At 40.0% G+C, this 25,068-nt stretch overlaps 1 protein-coding gene across 2 annotated transcripts; it reads left to right on the forward strand.

The window, feature by feature from the left end:
* The first annotated feature begins 212 nt into the window (after positions 1–212).
* On the forward strand, positions 213–24,597 carry SUPV3L1 (Suv3 like RNA helicase). Of its 2 annotated transcripts, none has more exons than XM_014862798.3 (15): positions 213–575; positions 8,545–8,622; positions 9,003–9,110; positions 10,088–10,202; positions 11,349–11,517; positions 13,135–13,246; positions 13,639–13,716; positions 15,550–15,641; positions 16,776–16,956; positions 17,506–17,599; positions 18,549–18,768; positions 20,226–20,306; positions 20,647–20,823; positions 23,314–23,462; positions 24,116–24,597. In XM_014862798.3, exons 1-15 carry the CDS (start codon positions 305–307, stop codon positions 24,549–24,551), a joined length of 2,361 nt encoding a protein of 786 aa, XP_014718284.1. In that variant the 5' UTR covers positions 213–304; the 3' UTR covers positions 24,552–24,597. The 2 variants fall into 2 exon arrangements, with proteins under 2 accessions (XP_014718284.1, XP_044612195.1); XM_044756260.2 differs by having other exon boundaries at positions 237–575; positions 15,550–15,719.
* The last annotated feature ends 471 nt before the right edge of the window (positions 24,598–25,068 follow it).

Raw genomic sequence — 25,068 nt, forward strand, 5'->3', positions numbered from 1 at the left:
TCTGTGACATCCCCAAAGGTGCCTGATTGCTTTCTTTTTTTTTAGAGAAAGCTGGCCCCAATCTCAAGTGAAAGAGAGAGAGAATAAGAATCTATCTTTTTCTGGTTTTCATTTCTAAGCTTTTCTTTCCCTTTCAGAGCAATCTTACGGCACTACTTTTTCCTTACTGTTCGGCCGTTTTTCTGGGCAGCTACCCTGCTCGGTCTGGGTCTTTCCAGACAGTAGGCGCCGACGATGTGCGTCACTGTCCACCGCCGTGTCGCCAGGCTGCTCTAGCCAGCCTCCTGTAGGCCCTGCGGCCTCGATGTCCTTCCCCCGGTGTGCCCTGTTGTGGGCTCGGCTCCCGGCGGGGCGCCGGGCTGGCCACCGGGCAGCCGTCTGCTCTGCCCTTCGCGCCCACATTGGGCCCTTTCCTGGGGCTCTGGGGCGCGTCCCTGCCGTTGCCTCCTCCTCCTCTGCCTCGGGAGGCTCCAAAGCCCCGAACACCTCCTTGTTCGTGCCGCTGACTGTGAAACCTCAGGGCCCCAGCGCGGATGGCGACGTAGGGGCCGAGCTAACCCGCCCTCTGGACAAGAGTGAGTGCAGGAGCTGGCGAGGGCAGCGGGGGTGGTGTTTGTAGAGCCCCGGCTCGGCCGGGAGGAAAATGCCCCCCCTCCCCCTGGAGACCCGAGGTCCCCTCGAGCGTTGCTCTCGTGCCTGTCAGTGTCTGCCTCCCTCTCTGGTTTGTGACTTCAAGGCTTGGGACTGCGTCTGATTAGTCTTTTAATGTGCTACCCTAGAAGGGGTCTTTTCCCTTTCACTGGCCTGCTTGTGAATGGTTTAAACTCTCTTGTGATGGAAGCCTTTATGAGTCGTTAGGTGGACGAGCGCATTTTCTAGCATTTTTCTTTATTCCTCCCTCGCTGCCCAGAACTGTTGTCCCCGAGAAGAGGCAAGGGAGTGTGGCAGTGAAAAGCGAGAGGACTTATTTCAAGAGTCTTTGTCATTGGGCACTTACACAAACCAGACGCTGTGTTAGGCGGTATGGTGGTTGCCGAGAGCAACCAGACTCAGAACCAGATCTCTTCTGTTCCAGAAACTTAAAAGTTTTGTGGGGAGGAAAGACATGGGTAACCAACTGTGATACAAAGTAGACCATGATACTGATGTCTTTGCTAAAGGTGGTGGGTACCCTGATCACCTGGGGCCCCAGAGAGAAAGGAATCGCTTAGCATCAGCAAGTGGCAGTGGGTTTTGTCCCCAAAACTAACTTTGGATGGATTTGGTAGGGAGGCATGTGAATGTTTTCAAGGGGAATTTCGGATTATAGGGTTGTACTGCTTGAGTGTCTGGATGATTAGGGAGGTGAGGGAATTTCCTCTGAGCAAATGCAGCTCAGGAAGGCTGAGGGAATGCTGTAGCTCCTCAGAGCACTAGCTGCCCAGGAACTATCTTCAGGCAGTTAGCTTCAACCAGCCACATTGTTGCCTCCTATGGTAATTTTAAAATATGGACTACAACATGCTATGGGTCAAATCCTGGTTTTCAGGGCAGAAGTACAATACTTACACTAAGAACGTGATGGAACTCACAGTATCTTATTCTTTAACAAGGTCTTCGAAGCCCGTGTTAAGCAAGCCGGTTCACTTTACTTGGAGTTGGGGGCTATATTATTTTGATAATTTTAATAATGTAATTATATTATTACTTATTTTAAAGTTGTGATGAAAACACATAACATAAAATTTACTATCTTAACCATTTTTAAGTGTAAAGTTCCCTAGTAAGTATATTCGCATTGTTGTGAAACAGATCTCCAGAACTTTTTCATATTTTGCACCTGAAACTCTAAACCCGTTAAACAACAGTTTTCCCTTTTTAAAGCATACAGTAATTTGTGAGATAATTTGCCTTATGTATTAAATTTAAATATAGATAAATTCTTTTTTTTTTTTAAAGATTTTTTTTTCCTTTTTCTCCCCAAAGCCCCCCGATACATAGTTGTATATTCTTAGTTGTGGGTCCTTCTAGTTGTGGTAGATAAATTCTTATTTTGTACAGCTATTGCAATTTATCTGAAAGTGTGAATGCTTTTGATGCTCCCAGTAAGGAGGTAAAATGAAGCTGTGGACTGTCAGCGTGAGCTTTTCTTCTGGTGGAGAATCCTTAGATACCTCATTGAGTGAGTGTGTGCTGGGTGATTTTTCATTTCCTTTGGCTAGGATTGGTCCAGATGTTGAACTTACTAGAATGATTGTTTTCAGCATTGCAAGAGGGACTCCAGAGAACAGTGAATTACTACAATCTTATATAACCTCATGGTTAAGATATCAAGATTTTCGCACAGAGATTGAGACAAGAAGCTGTTACCTTTTAATCTCTTTCCTGCTCTTCGCCCAAAACATTGGTGTACTTCAAGTCTCTGTCCTGTGTCACCTTGCCTTCTTATTCTACGCTCTCTGCCTAGGGTGGCTCGTTCTCTCTCCTTTCCCCTCAAGTCAGTATTCCCCTCGGATCTTTGTCTCTAGCCTGGACTGCTCTCATTCTCCTTGGACCTGTATATCTAGCTGCCTACCAGGTATCTCCGCTTGGATTTCTTATGTGCACCTGACCTTCGCATGTCCAAGACAACTTATCTACCCCTCACCCTGTTCCTCTCCAGGTGCTCGGGTCAAAAACCTGGTAGTCTTGGTTCTTCCCATCCCCCTCCCCCTACTTCTGACAATCAGAAAGTCCAGTTGACAAGTCCTGTTGATTCTACCTCATAAATATTTATTGGATTAATTCTCTTCCCTCCTTCTCCACTGCAACCAACCTAGCCTAAATTACCAGCTTCTGTCTTTTGACGGGCTATTGAAATAGTCCTTGCGTGTCTCCTTGGACACCTTTGATCTCTCTAATCCATTCTCTGCCTTCAGTCAGAATGTTCTTTTACAAAGATCTAATCATGTTGCTCTCCTGTATGAAATTGTTTAATGTTTGCCGTTGTCCCCTGTGTAAAAGGGTCCTCAGTCACTAGTATGGACTGTAAGGCCCACCTGATCTGGCCTGGGTACCTCTCCAGTGTCATAGCACACCAGTCTCCACGTTCAGCCATATTGATGAAATGTGCACTTTTGCCCCAGGGCCTTTTACACGTGCTTCTCCCTTCTGCCTAGAATGCCTCTGTGTTTCCCTCATTTTTTTTTTTTAAGGAAGATTAGCCCTGAGCTAACTACTACCAATCCTCCTCTTTTTGCTGAGGAAGACTGGCCCTGAGTTAACATCTGTGCCCATCTTCCTCTGCTTTGTATGTGGGGCACCTACCACAGCATTGCTTTCGCCAAGCGGTGCCATGTCCGCACCTGGGATCTGAACCGGTGAACCCCCAGCCGCCCAAGCAGAACGTGTGAACTTAACCACTCTGCCACCGGGCTGGGCCCTCATTTTTTTTTTTAACTGGAATGGCTGATATTGAATGGTTGTGAGACACGGGCACCAATCTAAGCATGTGACTCATTTAATCTTCCTAATAACCCTTATGAGGTAGACACTGTCTTTATTCCCTCCAAATGCTTATTGAATGCCTAATATGTGTCAAGCACTCATCTAGTCACAGAGTAGGTGCTGAATATATATATATATTTTCTGGTTGAATGTAACACATTAGCCGTGTGGATGTAGATTGACTGACTACAAGTAGAAAGATGGTGCATATTTGTGATAGTCATACGGTACTTAAGTGTCTGACCTGCTTTACAATTTACTTACCTCTTCTCCATTTCCAAATTAGTAAAATGAGAATAATATTTTCTCTGCCTACATCTCTGGATTGTGAAAATCATCATAACATGTTTGGCAAAGCACTTTGGAAAGTGTAAGGGGGTGAAAAAAATGCAAACTAGTATCATTTGTACTAAACATTTGCTGTTTGAAAAATGAAATTAAAAGTTGTTGGACTGTTGAGTCAGCCCTGCTGGCCTAGTGGTTAAAGCTGAGCGCTCACTGCTCGGTGGCCTAGGTTTGTTTCCTAGTCGTGGAACCCGTCTGTCAGTTGCTGTGCTGTGGTATGGGCTCACTTAGAAGAACTAGAACGACTCACAACTGGGATATACAGTCATGCACTGGGGCTTTGGGGAGGGGGGATAAAACTGAGGAAGATTGGCAACAACCGTTAGCTTAGGGTGACTCTTGCCTGGGAAATAAAAACGTTAGGTTGTTATCCTGCAGTAGAATCTGTGATGTGTGGAAATTGGAAAAACTATTCCCCTAGGAGCCCAAATAATCTACCCTACCTGTTTAATATAGGTTGATGTGAGGATTTAACAAAATAATGTACAAATTGTTAGCTTATTGTATAAATAGGGGATTTTCTTTTAGCCTCTCTTTCTGTAGGCTCTTAATAGCCAGTGTAAAATTCACTAGATATATTTCTACTCATAATCAGCTGGCTCCACCATAGCAGTGTTTTTGTGTCTTTTGGGCACTGTTATGAATTTTTAAGTGTTTGGAGCTACATTTGACAGCAGAGTGGCCCTCCTCTTTCTGGGAAAGTTGACCAAGCCGGAAGCTTTGAGTGGTCTCAAATGGAGCAGTGAAGGAGGAGGGTAGCACCCAGGCGTTGAGATCAGCCAGGTGAGCCCAGGCTGACCATGGGTGACGGATGCACCTCCAGATCATGATCTCCTTTGATTTTTGATTCATCACTGGCATGTTTATGGGAGGTGGCAGCAACAGATAAAATTGATGGTGGATTTCATTAGCAGCTGTGACTCCTAGGGAAGGCATCAGATTAATTGAGGCAGTTTGTGGTAGTTTGCTCATAGATTCTAGTGGTGGTAGATGACTAGATGCAGGTTGGAACTTGGGTTCATAGAGCTGTGGCAAGAGGGTTGAAGCCACTCACCTCCCTATTAGGGTGAACTGAAGTCGGAGTTTTGGGGAAGCTTGCTTGTTAAAACACCTGAACTGATACGTTCTGGCATACCACTTATGAAGTACAGAATTAGGGTGTAATGCTAAGGGGGTCGAGATTATGGAGACAGTCTCAGTATAGGCTATTAGGCGACACTTTTCTGATCAGAGCGCCTCTGGCTTCCTGGTTGAGAATCATGTTGTTGGTTGCAAGAGGAACCTTATGAAAGAGCAGAGGCTTAACGACGTCACTGTAATTTGATGTACGTATATCAGGTACAGACACATTTGGCAGTGTAGGGAAAAGCCAAGGCTCATCAATCTTAATGCTGCCGTCACACCCATCACCTGAAAGAGATGCAGAAATGTCAGAGATATTTAGCCTAATTTTTGTAATATTGCAGTTTTAGCAAATCTAGTACTACTTCTTTATAATTCCCTTTGTGATGACGTGAAAGGTTCAGCATGAGTTCCTGCCACTACTAGAATGATATTCTGCTGCAACTTCATATTCAGTGACAAGGATAGTAATACTAGTTGCCATGTTAGAGGGGCAGGAACTAAATGCCACTACTAGGTGGTCTTTGATACAATCTCTTCAGGATTGATTCTGCTTTTCCCTTTTAGATCCTGGAGATTTTCTCACCTCTCCTGATCCCTTCTCTCCACCTCTGTTTCCACTTTACCTTTGGCCTTTCCAATTCTGTTATGAAGAAGTTGAGTTGCATACCGTCCCATCTGCTTCTCCAACCCTCAAGTGAGCATGTGGCTTTGGTGTTTGGATGGGCTTCTAGTTAATTACTGATGAGTACAGTGAAACAAGTGAATTAAAACATTTTAACAAAATGGGTAAATCATAAGGTTTAAGTAGTCCCAACCCTGTAGTACTTTGTTCTTCATCCTGATGTCAGTGGAGTGAGTAAAGTGGATCATTATTTTTGTGTAAAGACTCACGTGAGGACATTTGCATCTTAGAAGAGAATCTACTCTGATGGACTGTCTTGAACGTTTTGCTTAGAGTTTGCAGTGGGTTTCTTAATTTTAGCAAATGAGGTTGAATCTCAAAGTAATGATATTAAGTCCCAGGCCCCCATTGTAGGGAGCTGGGAGAAAGCTGTTGCCTGGTTAAAAGTTGTTGTGACTGAGTCATTTCCACTGTGGCTGAAATCCAAAGAGTGTCTCCTTTAATCACTGTTAATTTTAATGAGAACTAATTATGACCAAAAATCAGGTCATTCTGTTAGGAACAATGAAACAGTTAAAGCTTAATTTTTATGAAAAACAAAACTATGTATCTATATACTTCTGTAGATTGCAGTTTCTTTCAGTGCTATTTCCCTTGTGTTAATGTTTTGCAGTTATCTTTTAAAAATTGATAGTGGATTTTAGAAAATCCTTTTAGGTAAAATAAAGTACTGATACAGAGAAATCTCTTTTTTTGTGTGGGTAATACTCATTTTTTAAAACAGCTTTAAAATACCATTTTTATATACCATAAAGTCATCCACTTAAAGTGTATAATTAAGTGATATATTTGCAGGAGTGTACAACTATCACCATAATCTAATTTTAGAACATTTTCATCACCCCACAAAGAAATCCCATACCCGATAGCAGTCACTCCCCATTTCTGCTAGCTCCCTCTCCCCTCTGCCCAGCCCATGGCAACCACTAATCCATATTCTGTTTCTGTTTGGACATTTCATATAAGTAGTATCATATCATATGTGGTCTTTCCTGACTAGTTTCTTTCACTTAGCATGAGAAACCTCATATTTTTGAAGCATTTTATCATCATTCTTGTATAACACTCGAGAGTGTTAGTTACAGAAAATGGGTTAATTCTAAATAAATGTGATGTCTTCGGTTTTTATTGAGTTTGTAGATCAGCAGAATTTCCCCAAGCAATTGCATGTGCTTTTTTTCCGATCTTTTATTTGCCACTGATTTTTCCACTATTGATGCTAAGAAACTGTTGCCCCCACTGAGTACAAAGTAACAGAAACCCAGAAATATGAGGATAGCTGCCTGTGATGGGAGATATATATATGTATGTATCTCACATTTAGTTGTGGGCAACTGTAGTGGCTAAACGAGTGATTATGAAATCCCCTCATTCTGCAAAACAAATTATTGGAAGTGGGATGCTTTGTTCAGGCTTAATTTCTTCAGTGAGCATTGTGTGTGTTGTGGTTGTATGAAAATGCAGTTGGCACTTTTGTGGGAGGTAAAAATACAGGCCATTTGGCCTTTTTGTGTTTCGTGAACAAAAGTTGTATCCTCAATTTTGGCCTCCCTGCCCAGAAATGCAGAGTGTGCGGCTGGATCAGTGAAATATTTATCTCTATAGAATAATGCAGCACAATTAACATGTACAATGTTAATACAATCTCAGTTTGATTGATTTAAAGTATTTTCACCTATAAAGTTATTCACAGTGGCATGTTACTTCATCAGGCATCTAATTCAACCTCCCCTACCACACAGTAATTTCTCTGCCATCACTCTTTTTTTTTTTTTAAAGTTTTTATTTTTCCTTTTTCTCCTCAAAGCCCCCCGGTACATAGCTGTGTGTTGTGTTTTTTAGTTGTGGGTCCTTCTAGTTGTGGCATGTGGGTCGCCACCTCTGCATGGCTTGATGAGCGGTGCCATGTCCACACCCAGGATTCGAACTGGCGAAACCCTGGGCCACTGGAGCAGAGCTCGCAAACTTAACCACTCAGCCACGGGGCCGGCTCCTGCCATCACTCTTGAAATACAGTCATCTAAGCCTTGCTTGAGTACTTTCAGTGACAGAAGGCTGGCACTTTTGTTTTCCTTTTTATTTATTTATTTATTTTTGGGGGAAGATTAGCCCTGAGCTAACATTGCCACCAATCCTCTTTTTGCTGAGGAAGATTGGCCCTGAGCTAACATCCATGCCTGCCTTCCTCTATTTTATATGTGGGATGCCTGCCACAGCGTGGCTTCATAAGTGGTGTGTAGGTCTGCAGCCGGGATCCAAACTGGGGAACCCTGGGCTGCAGAAGTGGAATGTGCAAACTTAACTGCCGCTCCACTGGGCCACCCCCAAGGGCTGGCACTTTTGTGAGGCAACCCTTTTCACTGTTTTAATTGTTAGGAAAGTCTTGTGTAAATTCCACTGGGATCTGTTTCCCTCACTTCCCACTGACTTTAATTATGCCATCTAGAACAAGATAGGTATAATCTGTCCTCCCTAAAATCATCTTCTTCAAACTAAAGGTCATCTTGGCTCCTTTAGTCATTTGTGTGAAAACACGATGATCTGCCCTGACAGTATTGGTTGTCTTTCTAGATGCCTTTTAGCTGCTCACTTAGATGTTCAGAATGGTTGTAAGTAAATGAAACAGAATGTGGTTGTCTAAGGGTGGCCTGATGGAGGCTAGGGGCACTGTCTAATCCTGTAGCAACTTGCTTGTTCCTCTGGAGTAGAACAGGACTATTGCATTGTTTGACTATGATTTTTCTAGATACTCCATTGCACTTAAACCATAAAGAGTTTATGATCAACTAAAACCTTTAGGTTCTTGCAGCACTCAGTAGACTGCTGCCTTGAGTGTTATGACTTCAAGTTTCTTTTGCTTTTTGGGCATTTCTCTATCTGGAAAACAAATGTTAAACAAATGTTAAATTTTGATATCTTTCTTCCAGATGAAGTAAAGAAGATCTTAGACAAGTTTTATAAGAGGAAAGAGATTCAGAAGCTGGCTGCTGATTATGGACTCGATGGTAAGGCTAATAATTTTTCCATTAGAGATATTTTATTACTTCTTAGATTACAGCTTTGTCAGTATTGTGTGGCACCTTGTGTGGTCTGGACATAAGTACACTGTAATCTGGAGGATGTTCCTGACCCTTGCTTTTGTCTGGGCAGGAGACTGGCGAGATGTCCCTGGCTAACCAGACACATGGCAAAGGAGCTGTGTGTTCAGCTCTCCTGCATGTTGTGCTAGGATTTCAGTTTTAGCCCAGACAGTAATAGACCAGCTGTACTACTAGAAAAAAAAGACACTTTGATGAGTTAGGTGTGATGTGTATATGTACTTCTTTTTAATGAGAAATGAAATGAAAACTAAGCCCTACCTATTTTGATTTTGTGTTTCCCACAGCTCGTCTCTTCCACCAAGCTTTCATAAGCTTTAGAAATTATATCATGCAGTCTCATTCCCTGGATGTGGACATTCACATTATTTTGAATGATATTTGCTTCAGTGCAGGCAAGTGTTTAGAGACTTTAAAAAATCCTGTTGAACATACCTTCTGTTTCTTTCCATACTTCATGTTTGTTTCTGTAATCAGGGCTATTTGTCTGAGAACAGGCCCTATTAACATCCTCTGTAGATAATTCAGTGCTTTCCTGAGGCCTTCTAGGTCCTTTTGTTTTTATAGTGGGTCCCTGAGCTAGTTGTTAAATCACCCATGCGTCTTAGACTGGAGGAAGCCTGGGGCCTTAATATGTCACCATCTGCTTCCCACTCTGTTCATATAGGGCACCGTGAAATGAACTCTCACACAAGATAGAATTAATACATAGCAGATTCCATCTGTTTCTGCCACTGGCTTCTTCTTCCTCATATCAGGACAAAGCTTTTGCTATAGAAGAAAATGTAAAGCATCATTATTTTGTTGCCATAGACAGTTTGACTTTGATTATATTTTTAAGATGCATTTGACTATTAAACCTTTACCCTGTGCTAGGCATCGAGCTAAAACCTGGATACAAAGCAGAGTGGGATACAGCCCCACCCTCCTCAGAGCCACTAAGGTGTGGAGACTTCTTGCTGAGGAATGAGTTCACTTTTGTGTTTTGTCCCTCAGTGGTCTCTGTGGTTTAAAAATTATTTTCACCTGCATTTTTCTTCAGTAACCACAGGCCTTCTCTCTAGTGTATGTTTCCAGGTTCTTTATTTTTAATTTAACTTTCACCAGTACTGATCTTTACCTGTTTGTGGAGGAGTAGAATATGGTGGTTGGCAGCCAGTTTTCTGTTTTTCTAGAAAATATAAATGAAATTAAGAGGAAAATGTAAGACAAAGTAGGATCTCAGAAAAGGATAGAGGTCCTTGCTCCTGGGTTTTCCTTTTTATCCTGGCAGTGTCCCCATAACTTAACTCACAAAGAAAAAAGGGTTCACTCACTTCATTTATGGATAACATGTAGATTACACGCGTTAATGCATTGTTTTATTTTCCAGCTCATGTGGATGATTTATTTCCATTTTTCTTGAGACATGCAAAACAGATATTTCCTGTCTTGGAATGTAAGGATGATCTACGTAAAATCAGTGACTTAAGAATACCACCTAACTGGTTAGTTTCTTCATTTATGGATTTGAAATTTTCAGTTTCTAATTGGGAGATTAGTGGCCATTATATTTTTTTATTGTATGCTGGATGATAAATCATAAGGAGTCTCCCTAGAAAAACTGGCATTTAATTTTGGAAGTTAATTAACTGGTGTCTCCCCTTGACCCTGATCAGGCTTGGTTTTAGGTTTTATTAAGACAGATCTAGAGTAGCCCTTACTTTAGGATATTGTCCTTCTGGTCCAGATGTGGCCTTTCTGGTGTCTCAGCTGAATGCCTCTAGAGTGTCAGTATTCCCTCTCTGCCGCCACCGTGGCTGGAACGCCACCGTCTCCTAGCACTTTGCTCCCTCTTTGAGACTTTCCACTCAAACCCTTAGCAAGCTATTGTCTGCTAGACCCTGCACATGTTCAGCCCAGCCATTGGCCAAGGACCCATGGGGAACCCCCCCACAGGCTTCAAGGCTCCCCCTCCATTGCCTCTTTTCCTCACTTCCACACACTGCTGTTCAAAGTCCGGCTGCTTCAGCAGCACTGAACTTGATACCTGCTGCTCTGCTCAGTGAGACTGTCATACTTTGCTTGGGTTCCACCTCCCTGCGTCCTACTGGGGTACACTGGGGCCCATCTCAAGTGCCCTTCTTTCAGGGCTTGTAGTCCTGCGTTGCCTGTTGTCCATGTCCTCAAGAAGCTGCTGCATATATTTCTTGTTTATGGTGGGAGGGCAAGTCCGGTACCATTCATCATGAACAGAAGCAGAAGACTCAGTTATTACATTGTATACATTGAAGTTCAGAAGCCTGGGAATATTTGTTTAGGGATCATGTGTTTAGAGCTGTGGAAATGATGTGAAATGATGGAGCTAACAGCAGTTTAAACTTCTTTTAAGTAACTCCTGAGGAAAAGGGATTGGTACAATGGCAAAAATATCTGAGATTAATTTGCATTTTTCTGTCCTCTAGTTAGTAAATGCCATTCTTGGAAAGCAGTCATTATTTTAGCATGGATATGAAACTCATTTAATTTAGTTTTTCAGAGATATCTTGTGAATGTTAAGAGGATGTTTCATTGGAATTTTTTTTAATTGATACCTTTGCCAGGATGGATTTTGAGGTTAATGAGATTAAGCTATTTACCTACTCATGTTTTAGGTACCCAGAAGCCAGAGCCATACAGCGGAAGATAATATTCCATTCAGGCCCCACAAACAGTGGAAAGACTTATCATGCAATTCAGAAATACTTATCAGCAAAATCTGGAGTGTACTGTGGCCCTTTAAAATTACTGGCACATGAGATCTTCGAAAAGAGTAATGCGGCTGTCAGTATATTACCAAATATTCGCTCTTTTTCTTGTTAATGGGAGTGGGCTGGGGACAGAGTGAAGTGGAGGGGGGGTGTGTGTGTAGTAATTTACCATTAACAAAAATTGCCATATTTCGTTGCATCTAAGCAGCCATCAGTTGTGAGACGTACCATTATTTTATGTACAACTGAGAAAGAAAAAGATGCTGCTAACTGAACTCTGATATGCCATCAATTGTTAAGATGTATCCTGATTTCAGAGATACTAAAATGTGAAAAAATGTGTGTATTAGAATGAGTGAAATACAACATTACAGAAAATTTCACATATACAGAGAAATGCAGAGAATAACATACAAATAACCTGAGCCCACTACCCAACTCCCATCAGATTCTAACATTTTGCCATACTTGTTTTATGTTTTTTTTAAGAAATAAAATATTGATTTAGTTGGAACTCCCTTTGAACTCCTCCTTTGCCTCCTCAGAATTAACCACTACTCTGTTAATTTACCTTTTTTAGATTAGACCTCTGATGCTATCTACTAGAACTAATGATAAAGACTGAAGCCACCTTTTCAGACCTGTAAAGGACTACATGCCCTGTGATCTGAGGCATTATTTCACTAAATGGGCCACATTTTGGTTCATTGTTTTATTATGACTTTATAATGTGAAATTAACCAGTTTTGGTAGGTAATTTGCATTCTCTTTTTTGTTCTGAAAAATTTGTGTAATTTGCATACATAATGCCCTCTTATCCATAAATGCTTTCAGAACAAAGACTTCCTTTTACATAACCACAGGATATTTATCTGAAGCAGGACGTTTAATAGTGATCAAATACTATTATGTAATCCACAGTCCATATTCAAATTTTGCCAGTTGTCCAATAGCAACACCTCTGCTACTTCCCTTCTCCCTGAGATTCTGTTCAGGATCTCACACTGTATTTTGTTGTCATATCTCTAGTTTCCATTAATCTGAAACAATTCCTCAGTCTTTCTTTGTCATAATCTTTACATTTTGGAAGACTACAGGTCAGTTGTGTTTTAAACTGTCACTCAGTTTGGATATGTCTGATGTTTCCTCCTGCTTAGTTTCAGGCCACCAGGGAGACCACTTGTCCCAGTTTGCCTGGAGTCTCCCAGATTAAACAGCAAAAGTCCTTCCTCCTGGGAAACCCCTCAGTCCTGGGCAAACTGGGGTGGTTGATCACTCTACTATACTGTAGCATTGATGTTGGTCCTTCTCAAGGAATTATCTTAGATCCTTACATTCTTAAATTTTATTTATAATATTCTTCTTGAATATAGAAGCAATTCATGTTCATTTTATTTTAATGAACTGAAATAGTGCAGAAATGTACAGTTAAAAAGTGAAACTGCTACAATTTCTCATGCTTTTGTTACCTGAGAATTTAGCTGATTTGAGATGTTTCCAAGTTTACCTAGTTATGTAAGAGAGTGGCTTTTATTTTATTTTTTATAAAAAACTTTTTTTAAAAATCGGTTATATTTTGTTTCAGCTATTAGACAAATAAATTTGTTGGTAATGGAGAGAATACTCTATTAAACATCCAAAACTTGTTTTCTAAGTGGAAATAATTTCAGCTTTCTTTGTGTCATCCTAGGGTGTGCCATGTGACTTGGTAACAGGTGAAGAGCGTGTGACAGTAGAGCCAGATGGGAAACAGGCTGCCCATGTGGCTTGTACTGTTGAAATGTGCAGCGTTACAACTCCTTGTATGTATATGCCATTTAAAAAAACCTTATGATTTTTTTTATTTTAAAACATGTATGAACATATGAAATGTATTTTTTATTGTGAAAAAATTTTTAAATTGGGACAAAGAAGAGAATAGTACGATAAATACCCAGTACCTACCACCACTAATAAATGCCGGACTCTGTCTTGTTTGCATTGTCAACACAAATAATCCATAACCAATTTATAAATCCAAGTTGGGGTGAGTTTATAATTGTAAAGTACTTAGAACAAGCCTGCCAGAAAAGAAACACTTAGTGAGCAATGATGATGATTATAGTAGTGTTGAAAGCTTGAATTTTGGTGGTGTAATTTATTTATAATACTATTTGAGTAGATTGTATTGCTCATGATAACTTTTTATTTTAAGATGAAGTAGCTGTGATTGATGAAATTCAAATGATTAAAGATCCAGCCAGAGGATGGGCCTGGACCAGAGCACTTCTAGGTTGGTGGTCTTTTTTTTTTTTTAATTGAGGTAACATTGGTTTATAACATTATATAAATTTCAAGTATACACCAATATATTTTGATTTCTGTGTAGATTTACATCATGTTCACTACCCAGAGACTAATTACCATCCATCACCATACACATGTACCTGATCAGCCCCTTTTGCCCTCCTCCCTCCCCACCTCCCTTCTAGTAACCACCAATCCCATCTCTTCTCTATGTTTGTTGTTGTTTGTTGTTGTTGTCATCTGCTGAGGAAGATTCACCCTGAGCTAACAGCTGCTACTAATCTTCCTCTTTCTGTATGTGAGCCGCCACCACAGCATAGCTACTGACAGGAGTGGTGTAGATCCATGCCTGGGAACAGAACCCAGGGCCCTGAAGCAGAGCATGCCAAACTTAACCACTAGGGCACTGGGGCTGGCCCTGTTGTTGTTTCTATCTTCTATTTATGAGTGAGATCATTCAGTATTTGACTTTCTTCCTCTAACTTATTTTGCTTAGCATAATACCCTCAAGGTCCATCCGTGTTGTTGTAAATGGCAAGATTTCATCTTTTTTTTTATGGCTGAGTAGTATTCCATTGTGTATATATACCACATCTTCTTTATCCATTTCTTTCTTGATGGGCACCTAGGATGCTTCCAAGTCTTGGCTATTGTGAATAATGCTACAGTGAACATAGGGGTGCGTGTATTAGGTTGGTGGTCTTAATGCTGTAAAACCTATGCCTTTTAACATGTGCACTGAGATACATTTATCTGCTTAACATTGCCAAAGAGAGCCAGCTAGGTCCTCTCTTTTTAACACAAATCAAACAAAAAAGTCAGCTAAGTGTGAGTTTTTATTTTCTAAATATTATTTTAGTAGGGGGAAGTCCATTTTTCCTATTATAAAATTAGCATAACCATTTAATTAAAGTTAAAATGTTCAAATCTCACCATATTTAAACAACCACTATTAATATTTTGGTATTTCATGCCAGTCTTTTTCTCATGCGTATGGTGTTTTGTGAATATATATAATTATGTATCTTGCTCTTTTTCAGTTCTGTTGTTTCATACTTTTTTTTCACACCACGTATTAATATTACATGTTCTCCATTGAAGAGTTGTGCTGTAATTTGTTCCATAGCGTTGAACATTTTCCCTCTTATTAATAATGCTGCAGTAAAGATGTTTGTGGCCATAGCTTTCTATTTATTTATTTTATTATTTCTTTAGGATAGGCTACTGGGAATGAAGTTTTTGAGGTCCAGGAACGTGAAGGAATGTTTCTACTGCTTGATATTGGAGTGAATTTTTGATCAGCATGTTGTGGGGCAGGTGTTGTCACATTTAAAAACAAATAGCTGAACTCTTTCTTCAAAGAGTATGCATTGAAGCCTGTAATGTAAAACAGATGAAAGTGGATCTGCTGAGGAGTAAGGAGCTTGGAGGTTCTTCTGCCCGCCAGCCCCCAGTCTCTTGAGGCACCTCAGTGAGTCCATGGAGCCTAATTTGAAAGCCACAAGATTGGTCTAATGTTCAGTACTATCCATCAGTTTGCAGGTTCTAGTCCTGACTGGCTTCACCCTCTAGTACACTCAAAACCTTGGCCAAAGTAATTTAAAAGCCCTGAAATTTATAAAAATGTAGATAATCTTTGCCCACTAGAAGGTTGTTGTTTTGAGGTTTGAATCAAAGAGATAATATTTATGAAAACACTTGTAAAGTTGTAAACCAGTAGGTAAGCAAACTTTAAGTATTTTTGCTATGTAAAGTGTTGCATGTTTAATTTTTTATCTTTAAAATTAAGAAAAAAAAATCCCTGTTTTGTATTTAACAGGACTCTGTGCTGAAGAAGTCCATTTGTGTGGGGAATCTGCTGCTATTGACCTGGTTACTGAGCTTATGTACACAACTGGGGAGGAAGTGGAGGTACCAGATTATGTGCTTTGTTCTCAAGGGTACATAGCAAATAGCCCAGTACCCAGGCAGTGGCTTCATAGGCCCCAGGTAGTGGCAAAATCAGAACTTAAATGAAAAGAAAGCTTTGTTTCCTCGTAGTTGGCTAGATCATACACACTTGGTTGAACCTTACGATTTGAAGTTCTGACAGAGTGGCCATCACACCCTAAGTCTTCCAAAAGTGCAGGAAGGAGGTGCTTCATCCTCTCATGATAAAAGCTTTTGGAGTTTGAGCAGATCTCCTTAGAATTAAATAAATCAGTAAGGTTGGAAGTTTGAGGCTCAGCAAAAGGTTGTGGTTTTCAAAGTCTTAGATATCAGATATTGGGGCCTTTGATATCCATCTAATTGCTAGAGATAGTTTGTATCTTGTTCTTACATTGCTAGAGTAGGAGGAAGTAACTAGTTTCCTTTTCATCCTGCTTTCATTTTCTTTGCCAGAGTTCTATAATAAGAGATTTTTTTTTTTAAAGATTGGCACCTGAGCTAACAACTGTTGCCAATCTTTTTTTTTTAATTGCTTTTTCTCCCCAAATCCCCCTAGTACATAGTTGTGTATTTTAGTTGTGGGTCCTTCTAGTTGTGGCATGTGGGATGCCACCTCAACATGGCCTGATGACCGGTGCCATGTCCACGCTCAGGATCTGAACTGGTGAAACCCTGGGCCCCCGAAGCGGAGCACACGATCTTAACCACTCGGCCACGGGGCCGGCCCCAAGAAATATTTTTAAATCGGTCTGTTACCTTAGTTTTGTGCTCAGCTTTCAGCGAGCGATAATGGAATGTAGTGGAAGAAATTCTGGGTTCTGGTCTGGGCTTTGCTGTTATTAACTTTGTGTTCTTAAGCAAATCACAGAAGTCTAGAACTGGAACAATCCTCATCAGACCTGATCTTTTTAACGTTTTATTCATTTACAAATACCAGTGAAAACTGATGGTAACATTTATAATTTCAAAATAAATGTTTTTCTCTATTTTCTCTTGAAAAACATGGGATCTTGTCAGGTTTTTAGCTACTCTTGATTGCTTTGCAAGTTTTTCACTCTATTAATTACAAGAAGTTGAGTTAGGTGTGGTATTTTACAAATCATGTCTTTATCGTAGGTTCGAACCTATAAGAGGCTTACCCCCATTACTGTGCTGGACCATGCACTAGAATCTTTAGACAACCTTCGACCTGGGGACTGCATTGTCTGTTTTAGCAAGAATGATATTTATTCTGTGAGTCGGCAGATTGAAATTCGGGGATTGGAATCAGCTGTTATATATGGCAGTCTCCCACCTGGTAATTATTGGCTTTCATCATGATAGGATATGAAATCTCCTATTTTTGCCATTTATGTTGAGATATGTGTAGAAAACACCATAAAAGATATTGAATTAGGTTGCTTGATATATTAGTAATTTGTTATGGGTCATGTAGAAGAAATATTTCACTAATTCATCTTGGTGGGCATAGAAATATTTTAATTATTTATAGCTCTTGTTATTTGCTGCTATTGTTAGACTATATTTTAAATGTTGAGCTGATGATTTTCTTATAGAGATGTCATTAAAATTTGAACTTGGTAATATTCTTCAGGTTGTAGTCCTGAAATCTGTTAATAAGTGTCCTCAGAAATGCTAAGACTAAGGTGGTGGTGAATTGTGTTGCTCTATATGGGATTATTTAAAGGAGTGGAAATAAAGGATAAGTGGTTCTTTGAGGATATGAAGAAATAAGTTTAAAACAATAAGAGTTTCTTGCATAAAAATGAGGGTTTCCGAGATATACTTAGTGTAGTGTAGTAAGAGATTGAGAACGCTGATTTAACATAAACTGTTCTTATTTTAGGGACCAAACTTGCTCAAGCAAAAAAGTTTAATGATCCTGATGATCCATGCAAAATCCTGGTTGCTACAGATGCAATTGGCATGGGACTTAATTTGTAAGTCATTTGTTTTTAATAATTATGGATATTCAGTGGCTTAGATGGCAATTAAAAAATTTCTAACTGGTATTAGAATGACTAAACACTTTGATTTAGGAGAATGGGTATTTTAGTATAGATCTGAGATTTATTTTGCTTACAGCTGTTGAGGGAATAAAAAGAAAATATCTTGTAGCACTAGGAGTTTTGAGTGCTGCTCCTTACCACTGCTAACCTGTTAGGTTACCTCACTTTATTTTCGGTTTCTCAGTCAACAAGTGTGGAGGGTCTGTTATGCATGTGGGACTAACCATTATCTCTAGGGGTAATAGTATTAAGCCTAAATATTCCTCTCTGGGGAATGAAGGCATCTATATGAATCAAAGAACTATTCAAAGCCATTAATGGCAGCCAACTTTGAGAAGCAATCTGAGGGGGCCGGTCCCTTGGCCAAGTGGTTAAGTTCATGGGCTCCACTTTGGTGGCCCCAGGTTTCACCGGTTTGAATCCTGGGCATGGACATGGCACCGGCTCATCAGGCCATGCAAGGCGGCGTCCCACATGCCACAATTAGAAGGACCCACAACTAAAATATGCAACTGTATGCTGGAGAGATTTGGGGAGAAAAAGCAGGGAAAAAAAAACCAATCTGAGAACAAACTATGTAGCTTATTTGTAAAAAAGTTATTTTCTATAGTCTTATTGAGGTATAATTTCCATACTATTTACCCTTGACTGTTGTAAATGTTAATTTGATGATTTCTAGTAAATTTACACAGTTGTTAAACAATACTCTTTAAAGGGAAGAAAAAGAATTACCAACAAACCTCTTTTCCTTATTTTGTAAATAGTGGGCAAGATTGCAAGTAGACCTAAATAGAATCAGAGTGAGCATTTCTGCAGTGACCCAGATGATGGAGGGTTTTTCACACTGCAGTCTGTGAGATCACTTTTATTTCTATTTCAGGAGCATAAGAAGAATTATTTTTTACTCCCTTATAAAGCCCAGTATCAATGAAAAGGGAGAGAAAGAAATAGAACCAATCACCACCTCTCAAGCTTTGCAGATTGCTGGCAGAGCTGGTAGATTCAGTTCGAAATTTAAAGAAGGAGAGGTTACAACAATGAATCGAGAAGACCTCAATTTATTAAGGGAAATTTTGAATAGGCCTGTGGATCCTATAAGGGTAAGGTGTAACATGTTAATTACTTCCTCCCTGTGGTGGAGGACAGTCAATCCTTCCTTTACCTACCTTCCAGACTCTTGCCTCAGACAGCTGAAAACAGACACAAGCGAAGAAAATTTTGCACCATGAAAATCATGTCGAGAAAGCCCTACTTTATTGCTTTGGAGAGTCATAGACTCTGCTTGCTCAGAGAATGGTATGCAAGTGACAGATCCAGATTAAACAAGTTTAGTAAACCTGATTTTCCTTTAGTTCTTCGTATAATCTAGCAGTGGGTGGAGACGGGCACAGTTGCTTCAGGTGGGCACACAGCTATGTCAGCTGACTGAAAAAGTGCCAGAAGCTTGAATGTAGAAGAAACCCTTGAGTGTGGGACAAAAACAGCACTAAGCAATACAACTTCGAGCCAGTAAGGACAAGGTTAAATTTTGGTTAGTGTAGTTAATGAGGCAGAAGTATACTGTTTTAAACAAACTAACTGTTACAATTTAAAGTTGCCTGGAAAATTCACTTAACATGGCTCATCTAATTTTTCAGTGACCCTAGGTAAAAAGGACTATAAATGAGATAATGTAAGGAAAAGTTCCTGGAGGAAAGCTGTGGTTGAAATCATTTCTGTTGCTTTTGTTAAAAGTGCAGTTAATAGGGGCCGCCCAGTGCTACAGCAGTTAAGGTCACACACTCCACTTTGGTGGCCCAGGTTCACTAGTTCGGATCCCAGGCATAGACCTACAACACGCTGCTTATCAAGCTATGCTGTGGCAGGTGTCCCACATATAAAGTAGAGGAAGATGGGCACAGATGTTAGCTAAGGGCCACTCTTCCTCAGCAAAAAGAGGAGGGTTGGCGGCAGATGTTAGCTCAGGGCTAATCTTCCTCCAAAAAAAGTGCAGTTGATAATGACTCACCCCATTTCCCTCCTCTGAACCTCATTTCTTGTGCTCTTTCTCCTTCCCATGACTCCTATGTCTGTCCTCTCCTCTTTCTTTTTTCCATTCTCTCTTTTTTCTTGCTTATGCTTACCTGTGGGCATTTCTTAACACTGCAGTATACTGTTAAAGAGATAACTGACCTCCAGTTTAGACTCATGTATGTATGTTAGTTTTATTGCCCTGTTAGGTTTTTCCTTGTTCGTTTTTGTTCAGTAGAGAGAATTGAGACCCTGAAAAGCATTTTTGGTACTCTATCAGATCATCATATATTTTAGAAATATAACTAAAATAAATAGTTTATATATAACTAATATATGTAGTGTTATTAAATCATCTCATCAGTCTTCCTCATTGCTAATAAATAGTACAATAATGATGCTTTCTCTATTTTACTCAAATTCTTGTCATTTAATTCATTTGATGACAGCTTAGCCTGAATATAGATTTTATCTTGAAATAACTTAAGAAAACTTATCCTTTTTTTTAAAAAAAATAAGCTTAAGGTTGTTTTTTCTTTTACTAAAGGCAGCTGGTCTTCATCCAACTGCTGAACAGATTGAAATGTTTGCCTACCATCTCCCTGACACAACGCTTTCTAATCTCATTGTAAGTAGAAACTCACTTCTAAATCTCTTTTCTAAAAATGTTGATATGCCAGACAATTACCAGTTAACTTTGTGAGCATGACTGAATAGTCTGTTTTAGTGAAGTTGCTATTTATGAAGTTTATCTTGAAAGTGAAAACTTTGTCTCACAATCTGGGACTTTTCTCCTAAGCAGTTCTGTGTATCTCAGGTTGGGAAGGCTGTGGGGGCGTCTTTTAGCTTGAGGCAGTGAATTCAGCAGCCTTTCTGAGTCTGCTATGGATTCAAGAGGTTGTCTTTTGTAGACATGAGTGCTTTATTCATGCCCAATTAGTCCAGTAATTTATCTGTTTTCCCCCCAGGATATTTTTGTAGACTTTTCACAAGTTGATGGGCAGTATTTTGTCTGCAATATGGATGATTTTAAATTTTCTGCAGAATTAATCCAGCACATTCCATTAAGTCTGCGAGTGCGGTATGTTTTCTGCACAGCCCCTATCAACAAGAAGCAGCCTTTTGTCTGCTCGTCATTGTTACAGGTGAGCCTTTATCTCTATGATATTTTGAGTTGTTTCAGGTTGATGCATTTTCCCCAAACAATACTTTGTTATTCAAAATAAAACAATCGGAGAGCACCCTTTAATATGAAATACTATGGAAGAACTTAAATATAAAGTGGCTTTTATTTCTGAAGGATAACTTTTTGAGGAAAGGTGAACTCTTGCTTTGTATTTGAGCTTACATGGTAGCCTTTGTGAAGAAGCTGAAACAAAGATAATCACAATCTTTTCGAAGGACGGGGGTCTCTGTTCTTTGCTGTTGGTAACTTTTTGGAAGGGAGGGGGGTTAGGGATTAGCAGTGGAATAGTGCTCCGTTTTCTTAACGCCAAGACACTGCCCCAGAGATTGCTGTTTCACCTGGGCTTCGGTGCCAAGGTTCCAGCCCCTTTTCTTTTAACTCATTTGGGTCAGGATACAAATCTCTGACTTCTGAGGAGCACAGGATTCACCCAAACAAAGGGGCCAGGGAAGGGCAATGGAAGCCGAACTTGCAGGCCCCGCCGTGTCCTCTCCCCTCTTTGGGCCCGTGCTCACCCTATTGCCTCTGCTTGGAGTGCGCTCCTCACCCCACTAATCCCAAAGCTCCCCTCTTTGGATCTTTTCCTATCTCATTATTGTAGTTTTGCTGCCGTGTTCTCTATAGACCTTAGCATTCTACATACCAGCTCTGTTCTTATCAACCCTGTGTCTAAATTTATGTTTTAAATTACATAATTAATACATAAATACTTTCTCTTTGCACAAAATTGAAACATTACAGATAGATTAAATTGGGCTGCCACCCCCAATATCAGTCCTCTGATGTAACTACTGTCAGTTTGTGTGTGTCTTTGCAGACCTTTTCTGTTGTGTTTGCCTGCGTGCGTGTATGTGTAGAAATTCTAGTTTTGTGTGTGGGTGTTTTCTCATTATAATGAATTGTTCTGCAATTTGCCTTCTCTTTTTCCCTAAATATGTCTTAGAGGTGTTCTACGGCCAGATATTTACCTAGAAAATATATTTCTTAGAGCTGGCATTTGTGAGAGAGCTAGCTAGCATAAGGTTGAAGTTTTTGTGACAAAGGCTTAAATGCTGTAAACTGACCTGGATGGAGCTTGAGTGCATGGCCCTGACTCTGTTTACACCATCCTTTAAGCAGCTATTCTGATGAAGCAGAAGCATTTTACTAAGGAATAAGGAGTTTGAAGCAGTACAGGTCAACAGTTGCTTATGTGTTCTGTTTACAGGTTAGAATGTGAAATCTAGAGGTATTTCCTTTTTTCTTGATCTCCGTTATTACTGAACTATAAAAAAGCTCAATTCCATTGATGGCCTCTGATGCCTCCTAGGACAATTGTTTTGAAACTGTGCTCCACGGAGCTCCTTTAGGGCTGGCTGCTGGATGGAGGTATCTGCATAGATGGGCATCTCTCCCTCCCCCTCTCTAGGCAGCTCTGTACTTACCTTTTTTCCATTTTGGGCTTCCGCTAGTGTTGGCCAAAAATATTAAAGACACTGCCTTTATCAGAGAACTTGCGTTTGGCATGTCCTGCTTATTTAGCATGGTCACATTTCCATCCTTCATGACTATCCTACTTGATATTTATTAAACTTAGCAGAATGCACCAGACTGAATTTAATAAAATCATAACATTATTTAACCACAAATGTTCTAAAACTGCCTTGCCTCTCTAAAGTATTGGCCTTGCTTAAGTTAAACATTTAGAGAGAATTTTCCATAATCAGGAATTGAGCCATTTGAAATCAGCTTATTGTTGAAGCTAAAGATTTTAAACTCTTGCCTGAGAGGTCTTATATGGTTTGTGTTCCTGCCTCCTATAGTGTATTGTGATGTGTAATCATGCCAAGCAGTGTCGAGGGGGCAGCATGGTTTTCAAAGCACATTCTCCAACAGTGTCTTGTGATTCAAGAAGGAGGGATGGTGGTCTTATGGTATTGATGAGAAAGCTGAAGCACAGAGTGGTGACTTGGCCAAAACCAGACTCTGTCTCTTTACTAGTTTGAATGACTCATGACCAACCTTGCATCAAGCCACCTCAAAGAGTTTCTGTGAATAAAAGAGGACATTAACAAGATACAGAAGATTAAGCTCATGTTAGAGGTTATGGGACTATCACATGAAGGGATAGAAATGAGAGTCTTGAGGTACAGTCTGCCCTGAACTTAGAAGGTGAAATGTTCATAGGCTCAGGCCCTGGAAAGTTAGTTCTTGTACAACTTCTGATGCACGTATTATTGCCCTGGTTTTGGAAAAAGAAGGAAATCATCCTTTTTTTTAAAAAAAAAAAAGTACCTATATAAAGTATTAAATGTCCTTAAAAATATAGAAAAGTATAAAGAAGGAAAGAAACCAGCCTGCCTATTGAAATACACCCACAGTTAATATTTTGTTGTGCTTTCTTTTTTTTTCCTAATCACAGACTGAAGTGAATTCTGATTCTTTTACCAAACTCTTCTGTTTCTCTCAGTTTGCCAGGCAGTTTAGCAGGAATGAGCCCCTGACCTTCTCTTGGTTGCGCCGGTATATTAAATGGCCATTACTTCCACCTAAGAATATTAAAGACCTCATGGATCTTGAAGCTGTCCATGATGTCTTGGATCTTTACCTGTGGCTGAGGTACCAACTTTTTCCTTTATGTATTCTAATTTTTCTAAGTAATATGGCAAATCAAAGGTTTTATGAATGATCTATTGCTCTTTCAAATTAGGCACCTGTTTGCAGGGTGCTCTAAATTATGTTTATTCTCCATTGAGACAGTTGAGCCTGGTTTATACCCATTCCAAAAATGACATGAGGAGTTTGTATGATTCTGGTTAAGATGAGGTAGGTGAGGAGGGTCTCTAGATTCATGCTACACAAATGGTGGGCCCTGGACCAAAAGCATCGGTATCACCTGGGGCCTTGTTAGAACTAGAGTATCAGGCCCACCCCAGACTTAATCAAATTCTGCGTTTTAACAAGATCCTCAGGTGATTTATTTGCATGTTAACATTTGAGAGGTACTGCTCTAGGTTGTGATTCTCAAAGAAGGGGCGTGTCCCACTGGGGAGCATCTTGGAATCACTTAAGATACGAGTGAAGACCCACTCATAAAGACATGTTCCTTAGTGTATTGGGGCAGAAATAAAGGTTGAGCAAAGTCGCTGGACAGAGTTTGCAAAAACAGAATATTTGGAATTAATCAGTGTCAAGGTGTAGTTATGTCATCGAGAGTAGTTCAACAACTGTGATAAGAGCTGTTGCTATAATGTAATATGTCTTTTTCCCAGCTACCGATTTATAGATATGTTTCCAGATGCCAGCTTTGTTCGAGACCTCCAGAAAGAGCTAGATGGCATTATCCAAGATGGTGTGCACAACATCACCAAACTGATTAAAATTTCAGAGACACATAAGCTATTGAATTTGGAGAGCTTGTCAACAGAGAGCCAGTCCCGTTTGTCAGGCACGTTAAAGAGCCAAGCTAGAAGAACACGCAGTACCAAAACTTCCGGGAGTAAAGCTGCTGAGCCACCCAGCCCCCATGCAGGAGAGAAGTCCCTTGCTTCCAGATTGGTTCAGCAAGGACTCCTCACTGCAGACATGCTGAAACAGCTAGAAAAAGAGTGGTTGACACAACGAACTGAGCATGGCAAAGAAATAACGGAATCTGGGACTTACTCAAAAGGGACAAGAAGAAAGAAGAAGGAACCTGATTCAGATTAGTTCTATTTTATTTATATTTTTGCAAATAAAAATCTATTTTAAAATCCTCTTTTCCTCATGTACATTTACTGCCTGCTATGATATTGTGGCATACTGGTTTATTTGAGGTTTTTTGCCCAGAAAAATTAACTCTTAAAGATGACTAAACTGCTGTTTGTTTCAACATTTGTAAAATAACAGAATGTCTTAGAGATTTTATTTAAAACTTTATATAATGGCTGTTCGTGGTATAGCACTAACACAGCGCTCTATAAGGAACTCTGCACGGGAATAAAATCAATGTAGTGAGTTGTTTTGACCAGTTTCCTGCCCCTTTGCTAAGGATGTCATCGATGGAATTCTTTGACACACCTTGCTGTCTATTGCACTTGTGTATCAAAGACTGTTCTAGGTGCTGGAAATAGGCAGTAAGCAAGACAGATAATGTTCCTGCCCTCATGGAGATTATGTTTTGATATGAGACAGACAGGAATAAGTTAACAAATAAATAATGTCAGCTTTGTGGAGGCAGAGATTG

This window comes from Equus asinus, chromosome 2 (assembly GCF_041296235.1).
Source record: "Equus asinus isolate D_3611 breed Donkey chromosome 2, EquAss-T2T_v2, whole genome shotgun sequence".
Taxonomy (NCBI): Eukaryota; Metazoa; Chordata; class Mammalia; order Perissodactyla; family Equidae; genus Equus; species Equus asinus.